This window comes from Typopeltis vanoorti, chromosome 8 (genome assembly GCF_054136105.1).
Source record: "Typopeltis vanoorti isolate ZY-2024b chromosome 8, IOZ_Tvanoo_1.0, whole genome shotgun sequence".
Taxonomy (NCBI): Eukaryota; Metazoa; Arthropoda; class Arachnida; order Uropygi; family Thelyphonidae; genus Typopeltis; species Typopeltis vanoorti.
The window spans coordinates 38,843,486-38,865,675 of NC_143556.1; the positions used below are offsets into that span (position 1 = coordinate 38,843,486).

Here is a 22,190-nt window from a genome sequence, read left to right on the forward strand (position 1 = left end):
AAAGGCTGCAGGTTTGAATGCCGCCATGGGCATGGATGTTGGTGATTGTTTGCGAAAATAGTGGTGGTTTGCGATATATGGCGCTGGTGTAGATGAATGTAGTTGCGGTTAGTGGAGTAGTGGAGACGTAGAGCTGTAGAGCAGGTGCCCTCCCTCGATGAGTCTTTGGACTCCCTGGAGGTGTTATGTAATAATAATATCATATGAGATAATCTACTAGATCCAAAATCTACTAGAACCTTACACTGTGCAATGCTGAAATGGTAAATGTCATCCTTTGCACATGACGTTGGCCTATTTAACTTATCCTGTGGGATCACTACATCATAGTTATTTACTACTGTCCTGTATACTTCAGCATCATTAACAAAACAACTGGATATTCTCCTTCAAACCATTCCCAAAATCATTAATGTATTAATTAAAACAGCAATCCAAGTAGAGAGCCTGTACTACACTACTGGTAACCTGAAGTGACCACATATTCTCTTCCTTCCTGTCCTGTATTGAAAAATTCTTTCTGTATCACTTTGATTCTGTTCCCCACCCCCAAACTCTCTGATGTCTATCTATCAGCCTGGCATCCATATTATCTGTTTGATATCTGTCACTGTTTACTCCAGTTTATGTAGCAGATCTCCATGAAGTATCTTTATCTTTTCAAGTGCCTTTGCAATGTTAGTTATATCAAAGTATAGCAATTTCTGTTTTCCAACTCATCTCTCACTTTATTATACAAAGTGAGTAATTATTAAGGAAATATACTATCATATTCCGAAATGCCCATTCCTTGGTTCTGACTTTTCCCAGCTTTATAAATGGCTTAATCCTTGGGATTTTCAGGCTATCATTTTTGTTGAGATGTGGGCGGTTGATAAGCATTTCAACCACCCATGCTTTCTTGAATTTACGATTGTATCAGGATTTTGGTGTGATGCAAGAACTGGATGTGCCTTTCCAGTCAACTGGTGGCACATGTTTCAAATGCATGGTCAGACTTTCTGATGCTATTTCAGATGAACATTTGCCATGGAAATATTTATAGAATACACAAGTTGCAGAAACCAAATGTCTGTGCAAAAGTGTGTGCGTGTGTGTGTGGGGGGCAAGTTGGTAAGAAATGGGTCATTTATCAATCTAATCGATCTCCGCTGTACTGAGTCAAGCATTTTGAGGGAGCTCTTAGGAGCTGAACTCCAAATATGAGAGCAGTATTTGATAGCTGGGCAGATTTGTGATTTGTATAAGGTTAAAAGCTGTTCGGAGGTGGAGTAACATCTTGAGCAAAGAGAAATCCTAGTTTCAGAAGCTGAGAATGCATTGGTCGTGATGTGTTTATGCCAGTAGTTGGATGTTAGGCTAATTCCAAGAAGAGAAATCTCATCTTGTCTGGAAATTTGAGTGTTAAAAAATAACACTGGGAGAAAATTGTTATTTTTTGTGAGGAATAAGACAGAACTGGGTTTTACTAGCATTGAAATTGACAAGGTTATCTGAGCCCCATTAGAGGATGGCTTGGAGATCATATATTGTCCCTTCCCCTATCCAACCCCTTCTTTTTCTGCCCTGCTCCCCATGTATTGAAAAAAATTCTTCTGTGTCAATCTTACACAATCCCTTTAGTAACTTATAGTTCTATCATATTCCCATTCCTCTGCCTGTTAGCCACCAACCTCATATCCATTCCCATTTGCTCCAACTTATGTAATAATTTTCCATGTGGTATTCTGTCAAATGCCTTCACAAAGTCCAGCAGTATCATAATGTACCATTTCTATTATTTAATTCCGCTGTCACCTTATTATAAAATGCGAATAAATTACTGATGCATTTCACCAGTTAAATCCATCCCAGTGTCATTAATCTACACACTGAAAACAATGGCCCCACGATGAGTCTTTTGACTCCATGGAGGCCTGAATAATAATAATAATAATAATAATAATAATACACACCACTGAAGCACACCACTAGTGACTTTCCTCTATATACAACTTTCTGATACCTATCTGACAGCCAGTCACCAATACAACTCACTAGTCTGTTGAGTTGTATTGGTGACTGGTGACCCATCCTATCCATTTCACTTTATTTAACAGCTTATCATGTGGCAGTCTGTCTAAAGCTTTTACAAAATCTAAGTATACTACTGTGTATGCATCCCCCTTGTCCAATAAATTTGTCATATTTTTATAGTACATAAGTAAGTTGGAAGCATGGAATGAGGAGTTGGCTGGAAAAGAGATCAATGCAGCTTGGAAGATTTTCAAGAACTATCTAGTAGAAGCAATGTCTAAATGTATTCCAAGGATCAGAAGGTTAAATATAAGGTAGGTGTGAAATGGATGAATAAAGAAATTAAACATGATACAGAGAAGAAGGGCATTATTATGGAGGCAGCATAAGAGAAGTGGTAGTAACCAATTCCATGAGGATTACAAAAACCAGGCAAGGTGGGTGAATTGGTTGGTAAGAGTAGCAAAAGTGAGATATGAGCGGCAGTTAGCTAATGAAGCCAAAAAGAATCCTAGGGAGTTCTTTTGATATGTAGCCAGCAAAAAAAAGAATGATTATGGAAGGATGACAATGATTGGAAAAATGGTATAAGGACATCTGTTGCAGACGATATAGTGGAGATACTTAATGAGCAGTTCATAAAGGTTTTTCATTCTTATGAATGTGATGGAGAGATTGAAAGCAGTTGATGATAGGGAGGAGAAACTGACTGTAAGTGAGCAAGAGGTATATGGGGAGTTGAGCAAACTTGATGTTAATAAGGTTGTATGACTTGATAATGTATCACCACGTATTCTGAAGGAATGTGCCAGGGATTTGACATCAGCCTTGACATATTTTTTTAATATGAATCTTGCAATGAGTCAAGTTCGTAAAGAGTGGAAGGAGGACAAGATTGTGCCACTTCATAAGGAAGGTGATAGAGTCCTTTCCTTTAATGTTACACGGTGATCAGCATTTATTTTACACAAATTATGGACTCTGCAACCATGATATAAATAATTATTTTAATTTCCACCAGAGTATACTCTGGAGTGGTCCAGTGGAAGGAGTGGATCCTTGGATGAGTTAAGTAAGTTCTTTAATTTTGCAGGAGGTTTAAAAGTAGCTTTAAGGATATATTTTTGTAGTATTCTGTTTATTTTCTGATATCTCTTTAATGTATGGAATGGTTACAGTTTTATTGGAGTCTTGTTTATTTTTATTTTTAAGCAAGGTCTTGTACAGAATTTTGTTGTAGTATTTTGGCTAACCATTTTTCAGGAAGATATTGTTGATAGTTTTTATTCATCTTTAAGTGTTTTTCATTGGAGCAAATCTTCAAAGACCTGTTTTTAAGCGTATTACTGATCCCTAATTTTACTGTTAGGTGGTGGTAGAAGTTTTTGCATATATATTGGCCAGTATATTTCGGTTTCTGGTAAACAGTGAAGGAAAGACTGCCAGAAGGAAGATGTGTGGCAAGTGTATCTAGAAACAGAAGGTGTGTTCTGCTTTTCAATCTCAATTGTGAATTGTATGCATTTGTGTTGTTTGTTTAGGTGGCTGAGGAAAGTGTCTAGTGGCCAGATAGCAAAAACATCATCAACATATCTAAGCCAGACTTTGGGTTTTAAAGGAGAGGAATCTAGAGCACGTTGCTAAAAGTGTTCCATGTAAAAGTTAGCAAGGGGGGGGGATATTGGTGAGCCCATGGCTGTGCCTTCTTTTTGTAACAAAAAGAAGGCACAGTCATGGGCTCACCATCCAAGGATCCACTCCACACTGGCCCACCCTGGAGGATATCGTATTCATTGCACCTGTAATTTACCCTATATAGGGGAAACAGGATGCACAATTCCTATCAGAAAAAAGTAACATAAATGACACATTAAATATAATAACTATGGTCCAGCTGGTCTTTCTGATTATGTCCTGAACACTTTACATAAAATTGACTGGAAAAGCACCTGTTGTTTACATCACACCAAAATATGGTATGAATAAATTTAAGGAGGCCTGAGATTCTTATCAATCACTCTAATTTTAACAATAATGGTGGTCTAAAAATCCCACACGTACGGAAGGCACATATTCTACCCACTTAACCTTTCTCCCTAAGAGTCGATTTTAAACCGAACCATAGGTAATCCAGGATATTAAATCTAATGTAACAATTGTCATGTTAAATTAGGACATCATTTTCACTGTACGAAACTATCTATATGAAAGAATTTTTCTCTGATGTAGTTAATTTATTTTATTTCACTTATTTATTGTAATTTTACTTTATTTTCACTAGAGGTAAGGCTAATAGAATAACTATTATCCAAACCATTGTCTCTTCAGCATACTATGTGAAATGTAATTTAGCTTGTCACTGTATATATGTGTGTGTGTGTGTGTGTGTGGGTATACTCCAGATGATGACCTTAATATGAAGGTTGAAATGTCAGGAAATTAAAATAATTATTTATAACACGGTCGTAGAGTAAAATGAGGTGACAGAACTCAAACATCAAATTATAGGCATAACTGTGTGTCAGGTGTTGTGGTTAAGTTATTGGAGAAGCTTGTGAGAACCAGGATCCAGAATTGGGTTGAAAACAATGTCGTTATCTTTGATGGACGGATTTACTAAAGGGAGGTCATGTTTTAGTAATCTACTTACTTATTACAATAAGTGATGGTTTCCTTGGACAGAGGAGAGGAGAGGGATACACAGTAATATACTTGTATTTCACAAAGGCATTTGATAGATTACCTCATGATAAGTTGACAGTCAAACTAGAGCAGATGGGGTTGGACATTAGATTAGTGCACTGGATCGGAGACTGACTAGCTGATAGGTATCATCAAGTTTTCATGGGGGGAGCAATATCCTGGAAAAGGAATGTCACCAGTGGCATGTCTCAGGGTCTGTTTTAGGGCCATAACTGTTTAAGTTGTATATTAATGATATTGGCAAAGATTTGGATGGAAATATTCAGTTGATTGCAGATGATGCAAATTTGGGATGAATTACGAAGAGTAGAGAAGATGTCATGGCCTTACAAGAAGACTTGAATAAATTGAGTGATTGGGGCACAGGAATGGAGATGCGAGTTCAATGTTGCAAAATGTAAGGTTTTAAAATTCCAGAAACAAAGATGGGATGCAGAATTTATGGTTGGTAGGGATATATTGTTGGAGGTGGAGGAAATAAGAGATCTTGGGGTGATGGTGGATAAGGATCTGAAATTTAGGTGACAACATTGCCAAAATTGTGAAGACAACACAAAAACTTCTGGGAACAATGTGGAGGACACTGACTTGTAGAAGTAAGGAAATTCTTGTTCCTTTGTATTAGGCTTTGATTAGGCCACACATGGACTACTGTGCCCAGATTTGGTCACCTGGTTTTCAAAAGAAAGAAGAGATGTTGGAAAGGATCCAGAGGCGACTGACTAAGGTAGTTTATGACCTCTGGAATGTCAAATATGAGGAAAGATTGAAGATTGAGAAGATGCAATTTACAGCCTAATGGATAGGAGGAAGAGGGGAGATATGATAGAAACCTACAAGTTAGTAAGGGGCTGTTACAAGATCAATGTTGGAGAGGTTCTACAGAAAACAGTGGGCAAACCAGAGGTCATCCCTGGAAACCGTATAAAGAAGGTGTGAGCAGGGGGAATGAGAAGCAGGTTTTTTGCATGCAGAAATGTGAATGATTGGAATGCCTTGCCTGAGAGTGTGGTGTCTACAGAGAATTTGAGTGTGTTTAAAGTGCAGTATGATAAGCTGTGTGTATGATAAAAGGACCTCTAGATGAGTCTTTGACTCCATGGGGTCTTGGGTAATAATAATAATAATAAACCTGATCTCCCTTTAACAAACCTATGCTGACAATCACAGAAAATACCATTGTTATCAACCCATTTCTGTTATGCCAGATTTCACTAATCTCTCCAATACCTTAACCACAACTCCAGATGTACATTGTCCACAGAGTTATTACCGCTTTTTTTTTATTTTTTTTATCATGCTTGTCATCTTTCTGGCATTTAGTTTATATTTTTCACTTACCTATTCACTACAATCTTGTACCTTTCCATAACATCCTCTTTAATCACACTTCCTTGCTTGATTTCGCTGTTCATCCATCTCACTCCTATTTTGTTTATTTGCATAATGCTTGGTATCTAGTTATATACTGCATATGTCAGATGAGCCCTAATCAATCCTTATGCTCTTTCAATTTGTTTTTCCCACAACTTATCGATCTATGGTATTGATGTTATTTAACTTCAAAGCTTCTGATAATCACCCACCTTATAATTCCACATATAGATATATATACTTTCTTGACAACAACCTTTTCCTTTTCCTGTTTTGACAGTGTTGATACCACATCCTATGAAGTTATTACCAATTTCAACATCCCAAAACCTCATGTTTTCATGATACATTAAATATGATTGATACATTTAAACTGTTGAGAGGTGGTTGCCTGACTGATGATGAGGAGATGTTTTATATGGTAGAACCAGGGGGAAGGAACAAGGATAAGGATCTTGGAAGTTATCAATACATGTGCTAGTAAGATGATAAGTATCTGGAGGGTGGTTGTACCGTGGAATCCATTGTCTTATATAGGGAGGTGAGCATAAACAACGAATGAGTTTAAAGCATGGCAGGATACTTTACGTGGTCTGAGATGGGCCACCAAAATAAGTTTTGGGATTTCATGGAGGTGCTGAATAATATTAGTAATACGTAAGTGCTTTAGCTACCATTTCCAACTCTGCTACACAATTATTCCTGATTGGTCCTACACAAAATTTTTTGCTTGTAAATCAAACTTTTTTCATTATCCACTTCTTTTAATAGTGGAATCTTCATATAATGCCATATACCACTTTTTATTCTATTTTGTATGATTGAGGTAGTCCATATTGACAATATGGCAGTAATTATTCTCATAAATGATGGTAAATAAACAGAGTATAAAGATAAACAAATAAATTATTTATTTAAATTTTACTGTTATTATTTTTCTTGTTGAGAGGCAGTTACAGGGTTGACACTGGGGAATTCTTTCACTTGGTGGAACAGCTGGAAGGAGCAATGCCAGGGAGCCATCCCCGGAAGGTTGCAAAAGGAAGCTATGAGCAAGAGGGTGAGGATTGGTTTCTTTGCATGGAGGATGGTTGAACCATGGAATGCACTACCTGATAGAGTGGTAAGAGCAAGAACGGTCAATGAGTGGTATGACAGACTTTGTGTTTCCTAGGCAGGACCTTCGACAAAGAGTCTTTTGACTCCATTGAGGCCTGAATAATAATAATATTATTTTTTCTGTTATATTTTCTGTAATTTCTGCTGTTAATATTAATTATAGTAGTTTGTTATGAATTTAGTTTTATCCCTTTTTTTTCCTGTTTGCATTTCTTCTTTTTCTCCAAATTCACTTCCAAATTATTATTGTTATTATTATTATTTGGGAACTCCCAAATGGAGGAGATTTATTTTAAGAAACTCTGGATTAAACCATACAATGATGATCCTCTCTTTCCTTAAATTCAATTAACGTTAATGTACTCATTCACTCATTCAAGTAACTCTCATTTTCCCTTTCTCCTCTCCTTCCTATCATACACCAAAAATTTCCTGTATTCATCTTATAACATCCTTTTAGTAATTTATATTTTTGTCATATTCTCTCTCTCTTTTCCCAGTTACAAAACATTGCAATTCAGAAACATTTAGAATCAGAGTGAGTATTCAAGAGACATACTGCAAAGGTGATGAAGGTAACACAGAGGATTCCTGCAATAATGAGAAAGACGCTGACCTGCAGAGATAAAAGAGTTATCATTCCGTTGTACAAGATCCTGATCAGACCACACTTAGACTATTGTTCTCAGATTTGATCCTCAGGATTTGAAGGGGATAAATTAACGGTGGAAAGGGTACAGAGGTGGATAACAAAGATGGTTTCAGGACTGTATAATGTTAGTTATGAGGATCGGCTGAGGGAGTGTGGACTGCAGAGTTTGGTGGATAGAAGAAGGAGAGGTGATATGATTGAGACTTTTAAACTGTTGAGGGGAGATTACAGGGTTGACACTGGGGATTTCTTTCACTTGGTTGAAAAGCGGGAAGGAGTGATGACAAGGGGCCATCCCTGGAAGTTATGAAAGAAAACTGTGAGCAAGAGGGTGAGGAGTGGTTTCTTAGCATGGAGGGTGGTTGAACCATGGAATGCATTGCCTGATAGAGTGGTGAGAGCGAGAATGGTCAATGAGTTTAAGGAGTGGTATGATAGATTTTGTGTTTCCTGGGAGGGACCTCCCACGATGAGTCTTGATAGACTTGTGTTTCCTAGGAAGGACCTCTTGCGATGAGTCTTTTGACTCCTTGGAGGCCTAAATAATAATAATAATAATAGTATTCTACTCACTCATCTTGGTTACCCAACTCTTAATACCATCTTGGTTACCTACCCAAGCTGAGTATAGAATAGAGAGTAAAATCATATTTATTAGGTGCATATCAAGGCCATATTAAACCATAAATTTCATATTTCTACTGATCAGTGTCTTACCATTCCAGTATTCCTTGTGCCATTTTACTCCACTTTTGCAATGCCTTCTAAACTTCTTTCCTACACCAGTCACTCCAAGATTACCACCTTGTTAATTTTTGCACTGCACTGCATCCCATTAACTGTAAACACAGTTTATAATTGCTTTACTCCAAAACAAGTAGTCTGGAGATAAGGGATGGGGAAGGTGAGGGGGGAGAGATGATGAATCAGGACCCAAGAATTAGGGAATGCATTGCTAAAATTGTGAGGACATCACAACAGATTATGAATAATGAAAAAGGACTCTGACATGTATAAGAAAGGAAGTTAGAGTTCATTTGTATAAGGCTTTGATCACGATATGGATTATGGTATGCAGATTTAGTCACTGGTTTTCAAGGGCATGAGAATATATTTGAAAGGGGCAGCGACAATTTGCAGAACCATGGATAGCAAGAGGAAAGCAGATATGATTGCGACATATAAGGTGATAAAGAGTTATTACCAATTCGTAGAACGGAAAGAGACAAGAGAAGAACAAAAGGCTATCCTTCAAAGCTGTATAAGGAGAGTGTGAGGAATGGGGACTTTGTTGGAAATAACTCACCAGTCATTCTCTGCGTTTTTGCATGGAGAACGGTGAATGGAATGCACTGCTTGAAAGTGTACTCTGCAGAAACAATGTATTAGTTTAAGGCACAGTATGATGAGACAGTAGAATCTTCACCACTGAGTCACTGACAATTAACTGAATCTAAACATCAGTTTCATTTAATACTTTCCTTCCAAGTTTAGCATCATCAGCTAACAACTGAATATTTCCTTTTAAATGATCATTAATGTGTGCACTGTGCAAACCAGTGACACCTGTTCATCAGCCATCATCTTGGTTCACACAACAAACCTAGTTCCATTTATTATTATTCACCATCATCTCCATGTATTCTGAACTACAATAAATATTTATTATTATTATTATTATTACCTAAGACCCCATGGAGTCACTCATCTAGGAGGTCCATTTATCATACACACAGCCCATCATACTGTGCTTTAAACACACTCAAATTCTCTGCAGACACCACACTCTCAGGCAAGGCATTCCAATCATTCACAACTCTGCATGAAGAAAACCTGCTTCTCACTCCCCTATTCACACCCTCTTTATACAGTTTCCAGGGATGACCTCTGGTTCTCCCCTGATCTCCCACTATTTTCTGTAGAATCTCTCCAGCATTGATCCTATAACAACCCTTTAATAACTTGTAGGACCCTTTTCAACATTTCTTCATCCTTCTGAAAACCAGGTGACCAAATCTGGGCACAATAGTCCATGTGTGGCCTAATCAAAGGCTTATGTAATGGAAGAAGAATCTCCCTACTTCTACAAGTCAGGGTCCTCCACATCATTCCCAGAAGCCTTTGTGTTGTTATCACAATTTTGGCTAAGTGTCCCCTAAATTTCAGATCCTTATCTATTATCACCCCCAAATCTCTTATTTCTTCCACCTCCGACAATATAACCTCACCAAGCATAAATTCTGCATCCCATTTTTGTTTTCAAAATTTTAAAACCTTACATTTTGCAACATTGAACTCACATCCCCATTCCTGTGCCCAATCACTCATTTTATTCAAGTCTTCTTGTAAGGCCACAACATCTTCTCTACTCTTCATGGTTCGTCCCAACTTTGCATCATCTGCAAACAACTGAATCGCCATCCAAATCTTCACCAATATCATTAATGTACAAGTTAAATAGTAATGGCCCTAAAACAGACTTCTGAGGCACCACTAGTAACTTTCCTTTTTCTGGATATCGCTCCCCCATACACAACTTGTTGATACCTATCAGATAGCCAATCTCCAATCCAATGCACCAATCTAATATCCAACCCCACTCTAGTTTGACTATCATCTTATCATGCAGTAATCTATCAGAAGCCTTTGTGAAATCCAAGTATATTACTGCGTATCCTTCTCCTCTGTCCATGGAAGCAGTCACCTTATTGTTTACTAAAACATGACCTCCCTTCAGTAAATTCATGCTGTCCAAGAAAGATAATACCATTGTTGTCAACCCAATTCTGGAACCTAGTTCTCACAAGCTTCTCCAACAAATTAACTACAACACCTGACACACAGATAGGTCTATAGTTTGATGCTTGAGTTCGATCACCTCCTTTATGAAGTGGCACAAGCTAGCCCTCCTTCCACTCCTTAGGAACTTGACCTAGTGCAAGACTCGCATTAAAAAAATATGTCAAGGTCAATGTCAATTTCCTGGCACATTCCTTCAGAATACGTGGTGATATATTATCTAGTCCCACAGCCTTATTTACATCTAGTTTACTCAACTCCCCATACACCTGTTGCTCACTAACAGTCAGTCTCTCTCTTCCCCATCATCAAGTATTAAGTATCTCCACCACACCTTCTGCAACAGCTGTGTTTATACTATTTTATCCAATCAATGTCATCCTTCCATAATCATTCTTTCTTTTTCTGGCTACATATCGAAAAAACTTAGGATTCTTTTTGGCTTCATTAGCTAACTGCTGTTCACAGTAGTTACCTATAACATCTCTCTCTTTCTCTCTCTAAATTCATTCACTTACAAAGCATTTGTAACTTGTTTTGGAAACCCATTTTACTGTTTCACCACTTTCCAACAAAGTCTATTCATATTTCATTCCAATATGCTCCAATTTATATAATGCAGAGAACAACAGTGTTCTCTAAAATATGCTAAGCAGGCATTTTTTAATATTAAAAGGTAGTTCATGCTGAAGTGTTATCATATTTTAATATTGATGTAAATGATTTAGACAAAAATTCAATACTCTAATTTAAAAAAAAAAATGAAAACATTTAATAATATATTTTTAGCATTAACTGATGAACTAAAAAGAAACTTTTATTTTTTAAAAGATTGAGTATACTGTAATTAGTTGTAATTTATTTAAGACCATTATAATATAATTACAATAAGTAGTAGAATTTTATAATTTTGTTTTAACTTTTTTTTTTCTTTTCAAAATCAATAGAAGCAATATATTTAATGTGAATAAGTTAGCAAATTTTGTGATGTATGTCTTCCTGAATTACACATCACATAATTATAAAATCATTACCTTGAAAGACTGAATAAATGTCCAAAGTAAAATACGTATTGTATATCCCTGTCTTAACAGCTTTATCAGTCGAGCAGCTCGAAATAACCTCAGGAATCCAACATTGAAGAAGCTCAACTAAAAAATACAATAAAAACCTAATAAAGTATACTGTGAGTTACATAAATAACTTATAGTATACTTTAAATGCATTAAATAAATTATATAAGCTAATGAGTTACATAAGTTACATTACACGAGTTTCACTGTCATATTTGACAATAAAAATAAATTAGAACAATTTCTAAAATATTAAATTTATATGTAATGAATATAAAAATTTCCAGATGGACTATGCTAATTTCTTTCATCTTAAATTTAAGGTGCTTAACTACAACAATAATCATGTTTCATGTATTGTTAAACAGTATTTAAGAAGTCAGTGCATGCGGGAGGATATTTGGTAAACAGCATTGATTCATAATACTGCAAAAAATATAAGTAATTTTTTAAAATTTTTGATAATAATATTAAGTTAATTTGTTGTACTTATTTAGTTTTTAAGTGTGCAGGATAGACTGAGTTATTAATTGCAAGTAAAATGTGTATAGAGATAACCCTTGTATAATGGTACTTATACAACGCGGTCTACAAATTGTAGTAACCCCTTGTTGAACGCGGTACTTATATAATGCGGTTTCGATATAAGATGGTCCATAAACTGTAGTAATCCTTTATCTTTTCCTATATTTTTCAATGCGTGACTTAAAAAACAAATTTTATCTTCATTAAATTTGCGTCTGCCATATCACGCATGTAGTTATAAGTAGCGAATTTATATTAGGGGAAATACCCTTTAGCACGCATGTATGTCAAATCTTTACTGTATAAAATATTTATTGTTGAAAACTGTCTTCGTTTTCTGCCAGGAAAGCACATTAAAAATCATAAGTGTGTTAATCTCAAGCTGAGCATTTTATTTTTTGGTGAGTTACATACAATATGTAATGCTTTTTTTTATGTAAAAAAAAAAATTTTTATAGCAATGGCCACTTAGAGCACTTTTGCAATATACGTGTTTGTTAATAGGGATAAACCCACCCACTGTAAACTGCCAAGGTAACAATTGAACAAGACTGAAGATACATTCGGTTTTGATCAGCACATGAGACTCAACCTTCGCGAACTTCTTCATAAGTGCTCCAATCTCTTCAATAGTGAATTAATTAATGGAGAAATAGATTTAAATGAGGAGGAACTGGTACAATTAATAGATGACGTTGAACCAAATGGCGGGAAAAGTTCTGCCAAAGATCCTGATTGTGATGAATCAGTTAAAGAATTCAGTTTAAAGAAATTAGCAGAAGGATTGGGCTTGGCAAGAAAGTTATTTTATGGATAATGATCGCTCAATGGAGCACTCCAGAAAATTCACGAGATAATTGGATATTTGTTTAGCTCCGTATTATGAACTAAATAAAAAATTGCAACATAGTGGTAAGCAACGTCTTATTACTGACTTCTTGATAACTAAACCAGCCGAAGTGTGCAATGAGAATTATACTAATGATGTCCAAGAGATTTCAAGTGATAACGACGTCCAGCCACATATAAATAAAGAACATCTACGAAATGTTAGTTTCGAAGAGAGTGATAATGATTATAATATACACTTTAGTATATTTTACCTAAAACATTCATGTATTATGTGCAATGAAGTTTACATACAATTTATAATTTTTTATAATTTTTATTATTATTAAACAAGACCTCATGGAGTCAAAGACTCATCTAGGAGGTCCTTTTATCTCACACACATCTCATCATACCGGGTCTTAAACACATTCAAACTCCTTGCAGACACCACACTCTCAGGCAAGGCATTCCAATCATTCACAACTCTGCACGAAAAAAACCTGCCTCTCACTCCCCTACTCACACCCTCTTTATACAGTTTCCAGGTATGACCTCTGGTTCTCCCCTGATCTCCCACTATTCTCTGTAGAACTTCTCCACCATTGATCCTAAAACAACCCCTTACCAACTTGTAGGTCTCTATCATATCTCCCCTCTTCCTTCTCTCCACTAGACTCTGCAAATTACATCTTTTCAATCTTTCCTCATACTCGACATTCCAGAGGTCAGAAACTACCTTAGTCAGTCGCCTTTGGACCCTTTCCAACATCTCTTCATCCTTCTGAAAACCCAGTGACCAAATCTGGGCACAATAGTCCATGTCTGGCCTAATTAAAGCCTTATACAATGGAACAAGAACCTCCCTACTTCTACACGTCAGTGTCCTCTGCATCATTCCTAGAAGTCTTTGTGTTGTCTTCACAATTTTGGCGATGTGTCCCCTAAATTTTAGATCCTTATCCACTATCACCCCCAGATCTCTTATTTCCTCCACTTCCAAAAATATACTCTCATCAAGCATAAATTCTGCATCCCATCTTTGTTTTCCAAATTTTAAAACCTTACATTTTGCAACATTGAACTCAAACCCCCATCTGCTTGCCCAATCACTCAATCTATTCAAGTCCTCTTGCAAGGCCACAACATCTTCACTACTCTTTATGGTACGTCCTAACTTTGCATCATCTGCAAACAACTGAATATCTCCATCCAAATCTTCGTCAATATCATTAATATACAAGTTAAATAGTAATGGCCCTAAAATAGATCCCTGAGGCACTCCACTAGTGACTTTCCTTTTCCTGGATATTGCACCCCCATACACAACTTGTTGATACCTATCAGATAGCCAGTCTCCAATCCAATGCACTAGTCTAATATCCAACGCCATCTGCTCTAGTTTGACTGTCAACTTATCATGAGGTACTCTATCAAAAGCTTTTGCAAAATCCAAGTATATTACTGTGTATCCTTCTCCTCTGTCCAAGGAAGCAGTCACTTTATTGTAATAAGTAAGTAGATTACTAAAACACGACCTCCCTTTAGAAAATCCATGCTGTCCATCAAAGATTATACCATTGTTGTCAACCCAACTCTGGATACTAGTTCTCACAAGCTTCTCCAACAACTTAACCACAACACCTGACACAGAGATAGGCCTATAGTTTGATGCTTGAGTTCGATCACCTCCTTTATGAAGTGGCACAATCTTGCCCTCCTTCCACTCTTTAGGGACTTGACCAAGTGCAAGACTCGTATTAAAAAAATATGTCAAGGTAGGTGTCAACTCTCTTGCACATTCCTTCAGAATACGCGGTGATATATTATCAAGTCCCACAGCCTTATTTACATCTAGTTTACTCAACTCCCCAAACACCTCTTGCTCACTTACAGTCAGTCTCTCCTCCCCATCATCAACTGCTCTTAATCTCTCCATGAAGTCACATTCACAAGATTAAAAGATCTTTATGAACTGCTCATTAAGTATCTCCACCACACATTCTGCAACAGCTGTCTTTATACCATTTCCTCCAATCAATGTCATCCTTCCATAATCATTCTTTCTTTTGCTGGCTACATATCGAAAGAACTCCCTAGGATTCTTTTTAGCTTCATTAGCTAACTGCTGTTCATACCTCTCTTTAGCTACAAAACTCATGAAATTGGTTACCTCCACTTCTCTTATGCTGCCTCCACAATGCCCTTTTTCTCTGTATTGCATGCTTAATCTCTTTATTCATCCATCTCACACCTAACTTATTTAACCTTCTCACCCGTGGTATACATTTAGACATCGCATCCACTAAATATTTTTTGAAAATCCCCCAAGCTGCATTGATCTCTTTTCCAGCTAACTCCTCATTCCATGCTACACCTGCAAGCTGTCTCCTGAGCTCTTCATAATCACCTCCCTTGTAGTTCCACATATACCCTTTTTTCACAGGGGTCCTTGCACTGCTGGCAACCACCCAAGTAATCACCTCATGGTCGCTTTCACCAATTGGTGGATGATTTGATACCTCATTGATAATTACATCCTCCGATGGGATGACCAAATCCAAGACCCTTAATCCTCTTGTGCCCTCTGTTACATACTGTCTGAGGTAGTTATCCCTCAAAAACTCAAGAAACTCATTTTCTTTACTTCCAGTTGCTATCTCTTCATTCCAGTCTATATTGCCATAATTAAAATCACCCATAATGACCACCCTTTTCTTATTTGCTTGGCTTATTTGACTATACATTTCACTATCACCACCATCCACATTACCAGGTCTATAACAACATCCCACCAAGTATTTGATTCTATTCACCTCTATCTCACACCATACTGCCTCAAAACCACTGGCCCCATTTCCCTCTTGCATCTCTATCTTGTATGGACATAACTCTTTCTCTATCATCAATAGCACTCCCCCTCCCTTTTTACCCCTTCTATCCTCACGAAACACATCATACCTTTCCATCTCTATTCCTGTCAGGATGTCATCCTCATCTAACCATGTCTCACTTATTCCGACAATCTCTGGGTGCACAGACGCAATTAGTGCAACCATTTCATCCGCCTTGTTTCTTATACTTCTAGCATTGGTATACAAACACAACAACTCATTTCTGGATCTACAGCTAGTTCCACTGATACCACTCACTCGATGTGATCTCTCCATGCTGGACTGGGGCCATTTCCCTTTCTGCTTCTTCATTTTAGAACCCTTTGAAATTCCATCTGTTTCCATTTGATCCCTGATCATCCCATTACTTTCCTGCCTACACATTCTCTCACCTCCTCTTGGAGCATCCACCTTTCTCACGCTGTGTATCCCTGTCCACCCTGAGCCTCGCCGTTTCCCTGCTCCTCTTGCACACCCATTCTCTCATTTTCTATACTCATACCACTCACTTCCACATTCATTTCCACTCCTTCAATCTCTCCTGTCTTACTCTCCTGCTCTTCCACATCACTCCCCTCTCGATCTGATTCATTCTCTCTATTCACTTCTCTACCTTCCAGCAGCAGTCTCTCCAAGCGACTCACACCATAACCACTCAAATGCAGTCCATCGCTCCCATACAGCTCACTTCGTCCCTCAAACTCATTCCACACATTAACAAACTGTACTCCCATCTCCTCACACATTTCAGCCAGAATATCATTCATAATCCTTGCTCTCCGCCTCATTTCACCACAATCATACCTAGGCAACACACTGACCACCCTTCCTGTCACACTATTCTCCTTTATCTTTCCAAGCAGTCTCCTGACATTCATTTTGACATGCTCTTTGTTCTCTCTCAAATCATTCGTACCAATTAATACAATTAACTCTTTTGCTCGTTCCCGCCTTATATTCAATGCCTCAATCACTCTACTCATTTTACCGCCTGGAAAACATACCTTGTGCATTTTATCCTCTAGCACACCTTTAATAATGGAGTCGCCATACAACGCCACTCACTCATCTTTTGTTATCTCTTTCATGCCATCATGATTTATTTTAATAGTTTTGACCTGAATTCTCTTAATTTCATTCCGCATCCATTTCATTTCTTGCTTCATCCAATCCAATTCACCTTCTGAACCTCGCGACACATTCACTCTATCATTAAATCTTTCTAACTTTCTAACTCTCGACCCCCTCTTCTCACTTTCCCTCTCATTCATCCTTCTTTGTTTCCGTACTTTCGGTCAAACATACGTCCAACTTTCACTATCATTCTTCTCACTTTCACTCTCACATATCTTTCTTTGTTTCCGTACTTTCGGACTAACATGCGTCCAACTTTCGCTATCATTCTTCTCACTTTTACTGTCATTCATCTTTCTTTGGTTCAGTACTTTCGTTCCAACATGCGTCCAACTTTCGCCATCAGTCATTCTTTTTTCGCTATCATTCATTCTTTCGATTTTTTTTACTTGCGATTTCTGCACCACGCCATTTCTACTTTCATTCGTTCTCTCAATTTCGTTTCTTTCCGCCTCACTTTCGTCCCTTTTAACATCCATTACGGTTGTCAAATCGCTCTTTTTCTTTTTTCCTGATTTTTTAACATTTTTTCGCCTGTCTTTCTCGCCATCCAATTTTATACTATGTATTTGTTTCATAGTTTATGTTTTCTTAACTTGCATAAATTACCTGAATTAAATAAAAATATATTTTTGTTGGATATGTAATTGTTTATATAATCTTAAAAAAAAAACGATTTCGGAACCTAACCCTACTTTTTCTATGTGATCTGAGTCTCGCATAACGCGATTTATATAGCGCACCATATTTGTAGAACCTAACATCCATGTTATACGAGGGTTACCTGTATTTCCTTAAAATGTATATTGTTGGTAAGGCACCTTTGCATAGCAGAACAATGGCAGCCATAACTTCTTTGTAGGCTAGAAAAATTTGTGTGATTTTATCCAGTGCAAAATTTATGAGATAAACTCATGAGCAAGTTTGTAATACATGTTTTGAGAGTGCATGCAGAAAGAACAAATTATATGATATTACAGTAGACAGTACTGATAGTAGACTGGAAAATGTAAATATCAGTGATCATACTTAAAGTGCATTGGTGGAAATTTAGGAAAATTTATTGGAAAATGAAGACCTGAAAAAAGAAATAGTGTGCTTGCATGTAGTCCCTTCACAGGACAAAGCATGAGATTGAAAGGCTGCAAAAACAGCAGGAGAGCAGTTGAACAGAAAAGAGCAAGAGGTCTAAAGCCAAAAAGAAAATTGTATGAATAAACTAGAGAAAAAGTGTAAAAAAGAGTGATTCTATGATAAAAGGAGTACTCCATGAAAGCACTACAAAAGCTTGTTTCGCTGGTGCAAAAATTAATAGTATTAGTAACGCTGCTAGAAAGCAGAACGAGAAGATGGAAGAATTGATTGTTTTGGCTGGAACTGATGACCTGAAAGGTGAGAAGTATTGTATGAGGGAGGATGTGAAAGAGTTAATAGAAGAAGTGAAAAAGATAAGTGAGAGGGTGAGGTTTGTGAGTCTGCTGCAATGTTATGATAGAGGCAAACTGAGAAGGAGAGAGAGAAAAACGATAACTGATGAATCAATATGCAGGTTGTGTAGTAGGAATGATGTGAGTTGGTGGACCTATGGCCTGAGTTTGATGGATGGAAAGATTTGTACAGTGCTGATGACTGCACATAAATAAATTTGGAGTTAGATGTTTATAGAGGGCTTTGATCACTGAGAATGTGGGAGTGCAAAGTCAGGAAAACTAAAGAAATTAGAGCAGATGAAGATCAGTGTGAATAAACTGAAAAAATGCAGAATCTAGTCTCTCAGGCAACAATATTGAATGAAATCTCTTTTTTGGCATTGATTACTGCAACCTTGCCATAGTTACAGGCAGCAGTGAGACTTGACTAACAGCAGATGGCGTAACTAAAAAGAATAGAACGTGATGGATTTAGTATATTCAGGGAAGATGGAGGATGGAGTAGACAGGAGAGAGGGGGAGTGGAGTACTACTGACAATACAAGATGAATTGCAGTCAACATAAGTAGAAGGCAACAGGCAGATGACCAATTAATTGAGTCTTTTGAGTCTATTAGGTGTGAGATTCAAGCTAATAGGACAAAATATAAAATTAGTTGCTACTATAGACCAGGGTGTGACCAAGATGATGTGAAAGACATGCATCAGCAGATTAGTATGAGCATAATTTGAGTAATTATTATGGGAGACTTCAACTTTGGAGATATAGTAAGAAGGAGGAAAGATATGTTAGGAAGGAAATGAAATTTATACACTTACTGAGATATAATTATTTGAAGCAGAATTTGACAGAAGGGACTAGGAAATTCGAGAGTATTGGATCTTGTTAAAGGATCAGAAAACCTGTCCATAACTAAGGTGGTGGCTACATCGTCTTCAATTGGGGAAAGTGATTATGTGGTCTTGACTTGGGAGGGAGCAAACCATGTGGATATTCCAGTTAAAAAGGAGTATATGTGGAACTACAAAGCAGGTGATTATGATGCACTTTGGAGGCATCTTGAAGCAGTACCATGGCATAAAGATCTGCAAGGGAAGGATGTTCACAGTACATGGGGGATAGTCAAGGGATATCTGGGGGAAGCAATATCATACAGTATACTAAAGGTCAGGAGGGTAAATTGGTAGGAGTTTGAGTAATATCATTAAGCAACAAATTTTGTAGCTTAATAACATTAAGCTGCAAAAAAATAAAATGTTGTGGAGGATGTATATGGAGAAAGGTGATCAGCTAATTCATGAACAGTACAAGGAACACTCAACGAGACGACACACAGTATATTTCTACAATCGTCATTCCATACGTGGGGACAGTTTCTAATAAGGTTGCAAGACTCCTCAAACCCCCATAGAATAAGAGTGACTTTTAAACCTACAGAAACGATTAGGCAACTCTTAAGATCTCCAAAAGATAGCCATCCTTTCTTCAAATATTCTGGAGTTTACAACATACCCTGATTGTGCAGTTTATATTACATCGGCCAAACTTCAAGAAGCCTTGAGATTAGACAATGGGAGTACAATGGAGACGTTAATAACAATAGAGAAGAAAAATCGGGTTTATCCTTTCATTTCTCAAGAACTAACCATATCATGGAGTTGGATAAAAGCTCCATTCCTTACATGGAAGAGGATTTCCACTCCCGAATTATTAAAGAAGCCGCAACAGTTGCCCGTTCTGTACAAAATCTTAACAGGAACCAAGGATTTATCTTGCCTGAGATCTGGAAGACCCTCATTAGATCTCTAAACATACAAGAACTGAATTATAGTGTCAATTATAGAACATTCCTAAATAACAACAAGTGAGATCATATACGTGCTATGCATGTTGAAAGTTTATTTTTCACTTGGTTAGAATATAATAAATTTAGTTTAATCCTTTATCCAAGTGTGAGCAAACAAAGTTTGTGCCTGAAAGTATCTTCAGGACTGAGGTAAGGTGGTACACACCAGGGCAATTTGGCCAACAAGTTGTCCTGGTGGTACACACCAGGACAACTTCTATAGGTAGAGATAACCTGCGAATGCTTCTGCCTGGTATCTCAGCTTGGGCCTGGCTCCCACTGAAGAGACCTCAATAAAGGTCGAAACTAGTCTGGGTAGTGGCCCTTCCCTTAATGCATAACATTAGACATATCCGCAAGGAGATGTGTTTTGCATTATAGGAGATACTGAGACAGGAGTGTTGGTAGCTTGCTCCACCTTTGCAACTAGTTGCCCTGGTGTGTACCACCTTACCTCAGTCCTGAAGATACTTTCAGGCGCAAACTTTGTTTGCTCACACTTGGATAAAGGATTAAACTAAATTTATTATGTGCCATGCATGTATTGTATGCATTATGTTTTGTTAAATATAATTGGAATCGGTTGATTTATAGTCTGTAACAGTTTTTAGCTTTAAGTGCGTTATATCAGTTATGTACCCTGAAGATGCCAACAGCCTCAGTTGTTGAAACTAGTTAGTATAACATAGTTGTTCTAAAAAATACTTGATCAATAAATCCAAATAGAAGTCATTTCTTTTCGTGGTCAAGAAAATAATGTTTTAACATGAATATATGGTAATGTTTGAATGGGTTTGAATACTACAAATGGGTGTTTCTGATCATCTAAATGTAAGAGATGGATTTCATTGCCTGGTGTGAGGCCACCACATCCCACCAACCTTTTGTGGGTGGGAGAGACATTAAATTTTTTTTTTTTAATATGTGTGTTTATTTTGTTAGCATTGAAGTTCACAATATTATCCTTGTCTCAAATCAGCAGCAAGGAATTAAATCAAAGTTTCAGTAATTTTCAGCTTATGGAAGATGTTAATTTGAAGCACTTATCCTTTCCTTTTATGTTGCATGGTGATCAGCATTCATTTTGATAAATTATGGATACTATAACTGTTAAGAATAATTACTTTAAATTCCTGACATTTCCCCTTTCATATTAAGGTCAATATCTGGAGTATAAACACACACACACACACACACACACACACACACACACACACACACACACACACACACACACACACTATTATTTTTATTTGGTAATCTCCATGGAGGTAACAGACTCATCATGGGAGGCTCGCTCAACCAGAGACATGTCTATCATAATGAGTTTTGAAGTTATTTATACTACCTGCACTCGCAATGCACCCAGGCAATAAATCTCCATGTAAAAAATCTACTCTTCACACTCTTCGCTACATCTTTATACAACTTCCAGGGATGGCCTCTGGTTCTTCACATCTTAATATTCACTATTTTTATAATTTCTTCTGTATTATCTGATAGAATCCCTAACTTGAAGGTATCTATCATATCTCCTCTTTTCCTTCTATCCACCTAATTATGTAATCCATATTCTCTCAAATGCTCTTCATAACCAACATTCCAGAGTCCTTTTATATCACTTTGGTTATTTGTCTTTGGACTCTCTCTAGCATTTTGACATCACAATGAAAACAAGGTGACCAAATCTGAGCAGAATAGTCCATATGTGGTCTGACCAATGTCTTATATAATGGCACCACCAACTCCTTATCCCTTGTACTTTTGTATTCCATGTATTTTATCATAGCAGCAAT

At 37.1% G+C, this 22,190-nt stretch overlaps 1 protein-coding gene across 1 annotated transcript in view; it reads right to left on the bottom strand.

Moving 5' to 3' along the window:
* Positions 1 to 22,190, bottom strand: part of LOC150103937 (voltage-dependent calcium channel type A subunit alpha-1-like) — a 1,762,795-nt gene that overhangs the window by 744,999 nt on the left and 995,606 nt on the right. Inside the window, exon 29 of the mRNA XM_090397103.1 lies at positions 11,698 to 11,814. Within this exon, the coding sequence (XP_090253229.1) occupies positions 11,698 to 11,814 (117 nt within the window). The remainder of the gene's footprint in view (positions 1 to 11,697; positions 11,815 to 22,190) is intronic.